This window comes from Vanessa tameamea, chromosome 11, assembly GCF_037043105.1.
Source record: "Vanessa tameamea isolate UH-Manoa-2023 chromosome 11, ilVanTame1 primary haplotype, whole genome shotgun sequence".
NCBI classification, from domain to species: Eukaryota; Metazoa; Arthropoda; class Insecta; order Lepidoptera; family Nymphalidae; genus Vanessa; species Vanessa tameamea.
The window spans coordinates 6,629,364-6,641,690 of NC_087319.1; the positions used below are offsets into that span (position 1 = coordinate 6,629,364).

At 30.1% G+C, this 12,327-nt stretch overlaps 2 protein-coding genes across 6 annotated transcripts in view; both read right to left on the bottom strand.

Moving 5' to 3' along the window:
* LOC113395166 (uncharacterized) overlaps window positions 1–12,327 on the bottom strand; it is a 399,509-nt gene that overhangs the window by 329,228 nt on the left and 57,954 nt on the right. The window lies entirely within an intron of this gene.
* Window positions 1–12,327, bottom strand: part of LOC113395164 (uncharacterized) — a 55,964-nt gene that overhangs the window by 20,283 nt on the left and 23,354 nt on the right. For all 5 annotated transcript variants that reach the window (XM_026632727.2, XM_026632726.2, XM_026632725.2 and 2 more), the window contains exon 3: window positions 8,277–8,366. In XM_026632727.2, the coding sequence (XP_026488512.2) occupies window positions 8,277–8,366 (90 nt within the window). The remainder of the gene's footprint in view (window positions 1–8,276; window positions 8,367–12,327) is intronic.

A 12,327-nucleotide genomic window follows, 5' to 3' on the forward strand; every position in this document is an offset into this window, starting at 1 on the left:
CCAACTGCCGGACCAGTCAAAACTGTTGCAACGATCACGTTATTGCGAAGGAATTTTACTTGAAGGCGGGTCCCGTTACATAAATTTGGTGGTTTAAGATTTCTGAGTAAAATTATCGCAGCACCTATTTTTAACTTCAGGGAATGTGGTGGAAGGCCGCTTCGGGTTTAAAGAATTGAGAAACTCTTGTGGGTAATGGACAGCATCTTCTTGATCCATTACATTATCAATAGATGTGTAGGTAGTTATATCGCCTGGAAGTTTGGTTAAAATTAGGTCGTTAATTTCGTCAACGCTACTATTTCTCGCCGCCAATATTGCCCTTTGACACATCCATTGGTAATCTTTATTTTCTATTTCGACGATATTAGGGTAAACTTTTGATATTAAATCCTCTATGCTAGTCACTTCTCCTAAATCGCGATCAATTTCAATTTTATTTTCAGAATGAGGTACTTTTCCATCTCCTATTAAAAGTAACTTTGAAGGAAAATTTGTACTTCCTCCCCCCAAATGTGCTCTCATATTCGTAGATAGTTTTAAGGTATGGACAAATTTCCATAACTGTGAACTTTTAAGGCAAGACCTTACAATGTCTGCTCTAGTTCCTCTTAAAATTACCGGTAAAGTTTGTCTAAATAAATTACCAACATCTGTGTTTTTATTGCTTATTGTTATACGGTCAATTATGACAACCCTTTTCTTAAACATAAAAGAAATATTGTACAATAGTGTACGATTGCGAATATTTTTTTTGTTAACAATTCGATGCAGGTGTATCGACATCTGGATGTAAGACAAAAGAAAAAGTCAATTGTAAATAAATAAATCACAAACAAAATTCATACTCTGCCAAAACAAACAAAACGTTCAACAGGAAATGTAATAGTAAATCTGAATGACTTTTCTTTGTCTTGGATTAGGAGAAAAGTTCATGAATTGTAATACCTGACGGTAGACATGTTTGCTTAAACACTCAATTTTGATTCCAATTTTCTGTCATTATATAGGACCACTATGTACGTAGAGGGTTTAAAAAAACATCAAGAAGAAGTGTATTTATCGATAGACCAGATTTACAAATTTGGAGTATATCATATATTTACAAACCTACCTTGGCTGACACCGCCTCCAAAAATAACAATAATTTTAACTATAATATATTATCGTAATAACTTTGCTGACTTTTAAATAGTCTAAATATTTTTAATTTCATTTTACATAGTATAAATCTAAAAAATATTGTAATCATTGTTTGTTATTCATAGGTTTGTGTTAAGTTAGATTTAAAGTGGGTAGGTACATACTTATCTCCTTGCGTGGAAACACAGAACGTACCTACATATTGGTAAGTAGAATAAGTTACTTGATTATTAAGTTGTAGAATAATAAGCAATTATTTTTTACTTTTTAGAGCATATTATTTTTTTTCTCTTTTGAAGTCGGTTTTTTTTTGTCAAAATTTTTGTTTCTAAAAGATTCGGCCGAGTATCGCTAACGTGCTCCTTAGAATTGTTCCGTTCCCTTCCGTACCGTTACTTTGTCATGGATCCTATGCTCAGAACCTTACCAAACTTTCACCATAGTACCCTTGAAGTATATCCTTTATAATAAAAAAAGAATCATTAAAATTGGTTGGCACAATTTTGAGTTATTCACCTATTTATCGCGCACATACATAATGCACATTTAAGACTTATATCGTTTTCATAGGGATACCATCATCGTAACAGGATAAAATTAAAATGGGGCCCCACGGGAAGCACTACCTTTCAAACAAAAAAAAATTATCAAAATCCAGTGAAAAGTTATGAGGTAACAGACATATAAAAAAAAAATACAGACGAATTGATAACCTCCTCTTTTTTGAAGTCGGTTGAAAACAAACAATATTAACTTAAACGTAATAAGATAAACAAACCGAACAATAAGAAGTTTAGATTGTTTCTCCTTTGGTGATATTATTTCATAAGGTGATTATAGTACAACCGTGTTGAATATGCTTGAACGTAATAGAAATTACTTGAAATATTGAACTACTAATTTATTTGTGTAGTCATTTTAAACGATATTCACCTATTTGCTTATTTGCATAATTTATTTTCTCAGTGATGATTAATCTGCATTGGTGAAAGTATCGCTCGCCGTTTTGAACTTTTTTACGTGTGTAATGTAATTTTTATACCTTATTTATACCGTGAAACGTTTGAATTGTTTACTTGCAAAGTACGAAGGAATGTTCATTGAAATTTTATCTTATATCGTAAGTTAAAACTACAGCAGATTATGATTTAAATGTAACCGATTTTAAACGATAAAAAATAATGAGCAAATAAGCTGATAACAAAACCTAATTTTGATAAATAATTTAACTATTAAGAATGTTAATTTTTTTAAGTCGTTATGTGCATTGCTACTTCGCAGAACTACACCCGCGGGTGAGAGTGGCGAGCGCGGCGGCGGGGCTGACCCGCCTCCCCCTCATCCGCCGCCGCGCCCCGCCTGCTAGCACACTCTTAACAAATAGACATATAGTGTCACGGACTTCTTTTTTATTATTAAAAGAGGAATATATCTTTCATACACATTTTTTGAGTAACTTAAAACGTTTATGCTGCGCACGCATCGAAAGTCCATAAATGTGAATAATTTTCCCCGTTTTTGCAACATTTCTCACTGTCGCTGCGCTCCTATTGGTCGCAGCGTAATGTTATATAGCCTAAAGCCTTCCTCTATAAATGGACTATTCAACAAAAAAAGAATTTTTCAAATCGGACCAGTAGTTCCTGAGATTAGCGCGTTTAAACAAACAAACAAACAAACTCTTCCGCTTTATATATTAGTATAGATATACAAACTTACCATTACTTATAAATCCTATCAAATATTAGGAAAGCGTACACAAAGATTGGTCATTTTGTTTATTGATAATAATAAACGTATATCGAAAGGCAGACGATCAAATAAACCACTAAATTATATTTATGTATTTTTCTCTTTTAAAATATGTTAGCATTGTAAGCATTAGCAATAATTTCAATGAAATGACTTTGTTTTTAAATTTATGACACTATTTAATTCAATATTTATTTTAATACTTAAAATTACTGCCTTGAATTTAAATAAAAAAAAAATGTAATTTGATGTTGCCAATTGTATTGTAATATGTATAAACTTTCTTCTCGTTTAATAACTTTTTATTTACTGAGATTCATTAATTAAAGATAAAAAAATTAAGATTTTAAAATAATTTTAACAAAGAGTTTTGGGCTGATTACTGCGTGGGGTACAAATTAACAAATCGACTAATCAATCAATCAAACCAAAATTTGTTTCTCTAACATTCGTTAATAGCCAATCAGCTAACCATTCAACCCATTCAACAAAATTTGTTAATTAACATTTTTCGTTCTGTTACATTAGTCAGTCACCTGCTGCTAGTAGAACAATTAAATACATGTTAAGCTGAGTAAATAGTATGAATAATTATATAAATTATCTATTTTATGGTGCAAGTTTTATCAGCCAGTTGATCAATTAAAATTAAAGTTTAATGATAATCACCGTACAACTGTGTACAATGTACATCTAAAGGGGAATTAAAACGAAATTAAACAATTTTAACTTATTTATAAATTGCGAGCAAATTTCATACGGAAGACGGTAACCGCAATTTAGCACTTGACTGTAAATTTTATATAATTCGTACACAATGGCGTCGTGAACATATACTCCTTGAGAATTGAGGCACTATACAAAGTGAGATAAGTACAGTCAATTGTATATGCAAATCGTATATAATAAAATACCCCAAAATACTTTTGTACACAAAAACAGTTTTTGCAGACGCTGAATCACAAATTCAACCACCGAACATCCTATACGTAGTATTCTTGTATACCAGTTTAAAGGGTGAGTAAGCCAATGTAACAAGGACAAAGGAACATAAAATCTTAGTTCCCAAGGTTGGTGGCGCATGTGTATAATATAAACAAACACACATTAATTTGTTTAATATTGATAAGTATTATAATGTCAATGGCCATGTTATGCAGATGTCTCATTACAATCAAGTAAGTGTTACCGATTATGGGAAGCAGATCACCTTCGGAATGGGCTAAGGCATTGCATCACACGTTTTATAGTCTTCCATTAAAATTAAAATGCAAAATTGTTTTACTGCTATTACGAAAAAAAAAATATTCATAAATTATTTAAGATTAATTGGATAGATCTTCAACGTTTTATTCATACTTGCTATAATTTGAGATCTATTTTAGCTTGACTTTTTATTATTACTGTATATTATAATTTAAAACTATAAAGATAACGACCAATATGGTTAGTTAAAACTTTGAATTTGGATAGAACTTTGTTACTGATGAAATATAGACAAATGGCTACGAAACTTTTTTTTTTTTTGTGTTTTGAAATAAACTTTCTTAAAAAATTACTATGGAAAACGTACTAAATAAATAATTTTAAAAATTAGCCTAAAATGTTAAGACGACAAATTATTTTGTATGTATATTATCCAAAATAACGAAGATATTTGCCCTTCTTTTTTTTTTGGATTAGAAAATCCAAAATAATTTTCTCAAGGGCAATAATTTTATTCAGCAATGTAGCATCAACCTTACCTCACACATTAATATTTATAAAAAGTAAATCTTCATGCTTTACGGTGATTAGCGATGAACTTAATAAGTAATTTCCCGGATAAATAAAATACCTTTTTTAATAGACTTGTTTACACATCTTCGTATAATAATTGATACGGTAAATACAACTAACATTCTTGTTGATTAATTTATAGGTTTTCGAACATAACTTATATAAACATTATATTTATATTTTAATAAAATATTACACACACACAAACACTACACATGCACACAAAGTTTAGAAGCTTTAAAGTATCTATATGATATTCTATGATGATATCACTTTTACAATGTTATTATTACTCTTGTTAACAATTCACATATAATTAACATTTTACATATATTTAATTATATATATATATATATAATATATATATATATATATATATATATATATATATTTAAATAATTAACATAGAAGCGCTTGTGTCAATTAATAAAATTATAATCTCATTTTAAAGAATCCTTTTATTGAATAATGTTCGATAGTTTTGTTTTGGCTTTTATTGCCAAGAGGGCATAGATTATTTCACCAATGTCACGTGCGATGGAGAAGACACGACAGAGATTGAACGGTACGGTCGAGGTTAATTTAATTTTGAAGGCATAATAGTAGTAGACTCTCTGTTAACTCATAACCTAAAACAATACAATAGTAAATAATTGTAACATTTTTTTTTATTTTTTTTATGTTATAGGTGGCAAAGGAGTAGGAGGCTCAACTGACGGAAAGTGACTACCACCGCCCATGGACATCTGCAACACCGGGGGGCTTGCAGGTGCGTTGCCGGCCTTTCAGGAAGGAGTACGCTCTTTTCTTGAAGGTTCCCAAGTCGTATCGGTTAATTCACTAAAATACGTCATATAAGTACGTATACGTAGGTACGTATGTCACTCTACTTTCCGGTTATATCCAGTTAAAGTTATATCAAGTTCATACAATTTGAAAACCTTTAAGATAAAAACTATTTTAATAATTCTATGTATAGAATTGTAAAACATATTATGTAGCTGATATTTCAAACAAACAATAAAATTATTCGGTCATCATAGCTGAACTAAAAGGGTATAATATATAAAGTATTTTATGGATTTTAGTCTTTTCATACTCTTATTTAAGTTCTGTATTAATATTATATATAAGATAATTTAGTGGCAACAAAATTAAAATTTGCGACAGTTCTATATACTCAAAATTGCGTCAAATTATCGCTAATTGATCTCATCGTTAGATACAGGTAGTGCCTTATTCAAATACAAAACGATGTAACAATGGCTCTAATTGAAAAGCACACAATAGGCCGCTATCTCCAGATCAGTATTTATTAGTGGAACATTCAAATTCTAATTAGTTGTGAAACCGAAATTTTCGTAAAGTTTAATATGAATCGTAAATTTAGCCTAAGCTTTGCCCGAAGTTCATCTTGCGTGGCAACGAACCCTGTTGATGAATACATTATACTAATTTCATTATAACAGTATTAGATAATAGTATCAAAAGTAAATAAATATTTATGTATAATTAATCATATATAATTAAGGCAAATGATATACTAAATAAAACGTTATAAGTGCAAAGCGCTGTTGTACAATACGTACTTTTGAAGTAAATTGAAGGGACGAGTTCATTGATGTTTTTTATTCTGTTAATATGATCAAATAATTATAACCTTTAAAATTATCCCTTTCGCATATATCATTATTAATAAAACGTCTAACATGTTACCAGTATGTTAGTAATATGATAGTTATGACCGTTATATCAGAACTCGGTTTTAATTGTATATAATTATTTTTTATATACCAATCTAATTTCGCTCCTTTCTCAAGACTATCAAATTTTTTTTTTATTTTGCACTGGTATTGAGTACAAATAACCATAACTATCAATACTAAACTCACGATGATTTTTACTTTTTTATAAATGTAACTTTATTTAATACAAAAAAACGCGTATGCATTATGTATATACAAATGCGACGGTATTTGAAATGTTATTTAATATTTACTATACATTAATTAATAACTTATAATGCCTTTATTTAAAAAAAATGTGTTTAGTAATTACATTATCTCGTAGTTGCGTAGTCCCGTAAATAAGTCAAGTGTTAATAAATAGCAAAGATGCGTTCACTAAATACAAACCAAAACGATTTTGACATAGTTAAGACACGTTTAGACATTTCGTGTCTTGTGAAAGATACATAAATAGTAAAACATAATAAAGAAGCCGTCACTATAAATAAACTTTTTGAAAAGATTAATGGTTTTGTTTTTAGATCATGGAATTACTTTTTTATAATATTCCAATGTCATCACAAGATTGGAATAATTTCCGAACAGTCATCACGTTAACAGTCAACGTCCCGCGTATTTCCTTGAAATTAAGTAAAAAAATCTTGAAAAATTGTACTGAACAAAATATTTATTACTCCTCTTAATAATATTTTTTTTTCTTGATATGACAATGAAATTCGCGCCCATATGGCGACGCAGCGCATATGACGCGGTTAGTAAGTGGTGATATATCATAATGCCATCATAAGTGACTACTGAACATCAGGTAGCTTGTTATATACCTTTAATTACTAAACAAATAAACATTAACAACAAAACACTTAAAGTTTAAAAACTTTAAGAAGGTCAATAAGATAAAAAGAGGTATCATATTATTCTTGTCGTTTAGAGTGGGCAATAGGCTGTGAATTATTTGATATCAAATATATTAAAAGTTTTATTAAAAAAAGCGTTAAAAAATATCAAAACATATTATGTGACTTTTTCGTTGTTTTTTTACATTTGGAAATATGTATATAAATCATAAGACCGATATTTTTAGAGTACTTCGTAATATCAGTTTCGAATTAATTTGCTGAATGATGGCACGATAAAAACGCTTGTAATGTAATACTTAATTTAAAAAAATCAGAAAAGGTCAACAGTCTATAAATCTATTATTGCTTTTAATTCATTGATTTAATATTTTTTGAAAAATAATACTAATTGAGAGGCAAAATTTATCGTTACAAAATATACATACGTAGTAGTTGTTGGTTATGAAAGACTTCGACGGCGGTTTCGACGTTCCCGAAAAATCAGAAAACATGTAGACGGTACATAGGACGCTTCAATACGAACTTTTTTTCTCTCGCATTCACCGTAAGTAATACGTGATTTAATAATTAGGTACCACTAATTGGTTGAAATTCGGCACTAACCAGTTTTGAAAAACGTGTTTAAAACACACTTTTATGGCTCGATTTATAATACTAAAAAAGGTTGCCGAAAAAAAAAAAACGTTTGACAAACACGGGAAAAAAGTGACGGACCGGTTTTTACTTAAAATGTATTGTTACAAATTGGTAATGGTTATACCACAGAAAAACTAAAAATTGTTTGTTTTCGAAAATTAGAAAAGGATAAAAACCTGATCGAAAATGTCAAAAAATGACACACACACACAAAATCGTAGTGGTTATGCAATAAATGCGAATAAATGATAGTAAACCTGTTGACTCTGATCATCATGGTCTGCAACAGGTGACTTCTTTGTACGCTTCTGTTTCTTCAAAAATACACACGATGTACAGTCTATAATCTATAATATCTCACCTGACAACCGGTCTCGACGTCTGCGTAATAGCCGGACGCTCGACCTTGACACGTGAATCTTGTCGCCGGACTCTTCACTCGATTACCCGTCTGGAAAAGAAATTATAAATGTGAAAGGCTTAAAAAAAACACTCTGACGTTTTTGTAGACAAATACGAATTACGAAACAATTATCTATGAGTTTTTTTTTTGATAAATATAAATTTTTATATTTCAAACTTTAAACATTTCTTGGACTTTTTATTCATGCCTTGTGTTGTAATATGCATCTATGCAAAACATCAAAAACAAATTTAATTGAAAAGAACAAAACAAAATGATACATGTTCGTTAATAACTTGTAACGTAACTGTTGTTAATGTAATCCTATTTTTTGTTCCTATACACATGTATGTTACAAACAAATAGGTTGTATGTATACTGTAAGTACCTTATTTACATTTTTTCACGTTATACAATATTAATGTAAGAGGTATCTATCGTGTTGTTTTATAAGTAACTAGTTAGTGAAAATATGGATAGTATTACTTAATCGATACTAATAGGTATGTATTATAAATGCAAAAGTAGCTCTTCACGCTTAAACCGATTTTGATACAATTTTGAGATAGTTTGAGTCCCGAGGAAGGAGATAGGAGATTTATTTCACCACTAGAGGGAGTGAAATACAAAATTTAAATTATTTAAATTACACGCGCGTGAAGCCGCAAGTGCAGTTCTACTTAGCACACGATAAAAAACCGTCGTCATTACATACGCTCAAAAATAGAATTCAAATAAACACTTATACTAGATATTTTACAAGCTAAAGTTAAACATGTGTTTTTTTTTACAATGACATAAAAACTTATCAAACAAGGGATATTTAAGATTTATGACTTATTAACTTAAAAATCAAAAATACATCAAAATTAATGTTTTAAAAAGAGAAATTCAGGTAAAAGTTCTCAAATATAGATAAATTAAGGTCACATAGTTAAACCTCCACGGTTCCGTCGTAATCGGATAAACTGCGAGACTAAATCTATTAATCGGTTTAGACATGCATAGGTGAATGCAACACGCCCGTTACTGCGGCGCAGTTAGATAAAAAAAGTAAACCTCCTTTGTAATCTTGAAACTATCCTTTACGGAAGATTTGTCGGTCATTTTCTACAATCAGCCGACCTGCTCTATATACCAGTAACCGGTCATTATCCGTAACGCCTTCCGTTCGTAATACAGTCACGAGATGCTTACGTAAACACGAGACCAATTCTAAATTAAGGTACAGTTAGAATCGATAAAGTGGGTGACGAGCAGTCTTTTCTTACGAGTACTATAATTTTGTTGGCTTGAAGTTGCATAGTTAATAAGTCATAGGTTACGTAGCGATAGTAGATGGTATATATCTCGTACTACATATTGTACATTAGAAGGTCAGGAAATAAAAATTATAGATTTGAATTAATGAATTAACTATACAATAGTAAGTCTATGTAGGTCTCTTGGTGGTAGGGCTTTGTCAAGCCCGTCTGGGTATCAGCTGCTCATCATATATTCTACCTTGTTGTTTTCCGAGTTGAAGAGTTAGTGAACCAGTGTAACTACAGTGACATCACATCTTAGTTCGTAGATGTAAGGAATGGTTAATGTTTCTTATAGCGCCATTCTCTATGGGTGGTAGTGACCACTTACCATAAAGTGGCCCATATGCTCGTCCGCCAACCGTTACTACAAAAAAAAAACTATTGAATCCAAACCAAAGACTGGGCCTAACTGGGAATAGCCTACTAAATTTACATGTGCTTAATTTATGTCTAAAAATCAACTTGTTTGGTGGTGAACGAAAATATCGTGAGGAAATGTATAACATAAAAATCTGTTATATCTGATCTATCTCTGTTATTCTCCTCAAGAGAGAAAGCTTTTGCCCAACAGTAGGACACGGTATTACCTTACACTCACCTGTTTCTTTGGGCTTAATTTACGGTTTAGCATACCAATGCTAAACACGTTTTCTGTCAATTAAATAAAAGGTAAAATTTGTCGAAGACATTACCCAAAGTACATGATATCATTTTCATTTAGCTACTATATTATTGTAATCAATATCGATAATATTTACAACAACTCAGCTTTTTTTAATGGTACAATCAAACTTGTATTTTTTAATAATTATTAAGTCTTTTTTTTATTTTGAAAAAAATAATTTTAAAATAGTGTACAATAATAATAATATTATGAATATAATTAAGTTTGTTGAAAGCAAAATTTAGCTTATCAGGTAATACTTCTGTATAGTTTAATTAAGATAAAGTGCTTACTTAAACAAACGTTTGCAAACTTCCACATACATGTATACTTCCTGTCTTTATCACCTTGTCACATTAATAATAATATGCAATGTTTCCTCGAGTTACATGAAGGAACGATAAATAATATAAGAATTAATAAAAACTATAAATAATGACCTTGAGATTCGACAATTCGATTCGAGTACAACATAACGTAGGTATATAAAACAGTTGTGAATTAAAATGATTAACTAAATGTTTATGGATACCTAAGTTTACCTATAGGATGAAACATATGCAAATTAATCCATCACGATTTCTTATTCGGATTGGGGAATATATTAGCCAGAAATAAGAATGTCAATTTAAATTGCCACGTGAATTTTACTCAACTATGTTGTAGTAGATAAATTAACAAAATTTCACATAATTATACAGACAAAGAGTAAATGGCGAAAACCTCAGTCATATGTAACAGCGAAACAAAAAATACTATGAACGTATGCAATACTGAGACAATGGCCGGTAATACTGAATAGAAAACAAACAAGCTTTCAATCAAGATGCATCTGCCCTATTGAATTCATTAGGTTACGTTAAGAAAGAACGGCTTAATTAGTTCTATATGGCTTACTGCCTTCATTAGTTTTGGTCCAATTTTTTTTGCAAGATCCTCTTGTCATTTGCTTTACACAAAAAATATATTAAAACTTTATCTACTAAGTTTACGCGTACCTAATATACCATTTATATCGTCATCATTTATATGCCCTTTTATAATCATGTCACGTTTTTTTATACATAATGAAGTTCCAGCCATTTTCAAGATGTCAATATTATTTTTGGGATGCTTTAGCTAGTAAGTTGGTTATCATCTTAGGGGTTATTGATATATTTACATGTGCAATTGATGGTTGTGCTTTACAAAAAAATTTTAGTTTACTCAATATACACCGAATTGAGATTGGATGGCTATATTCCACTCGACCAGAAAACATCTTTATATTATATTATATATTATATATTATAATCTAGTTTAACCGATGAAAATAAGAATTGATGTGAGTAACGTTTTATATTATGAAATTAAAATTTACGGCAATGTTTTTCTTATACTTTTATTATTGTTTTTTTTTTTATTGAACAAATACCATAATTTCGCCAAGTCATGTAAAAAGAAGAATTGGTCAAGGAATTCAAGGATATTGTTTAAGATGCGGTCTATATGGTAATTAAGAAAATATATTATTACTAGCGACCCGCCACGCATCGCACGGGTGTAATGCTGATATTTAATATACTACAGAATATCTTACAACGTACACAGTTTTTCAGTCATTAGACAATACAAATCGCTTACGTCCCTACGTTTTAAATCTGTAATATCTTCGAAAATATTCATTTAAATAACATGCTGTAAAGGACCATATTGATCTTCATTCAATGCAAAATGTATTTAAGGAACATAATTGGATATGGATTAATGCTGTATTGCTTAAAATCGCTTCAAAAATAAGCCATTATTTCTCGTAAAGTCTCGGTCAGGCGGCGTTAAGCGACTTTGTTTTATACCTGCTATGTAATGAAAATGATATCTTAACCTAACTCCGTAGTTACTTGCGTATTCAAATACACATATTAAGAAGTAAAGTGCTATAATAAAGGAATTAAATCTTAAGTCTTAATAACATACTGTTACTCATTAAAGGCATAAACGAATGACTAATATTTGTGTATGTTATCTGATATCGCATAAAATCTAAATAAAGCGTAAT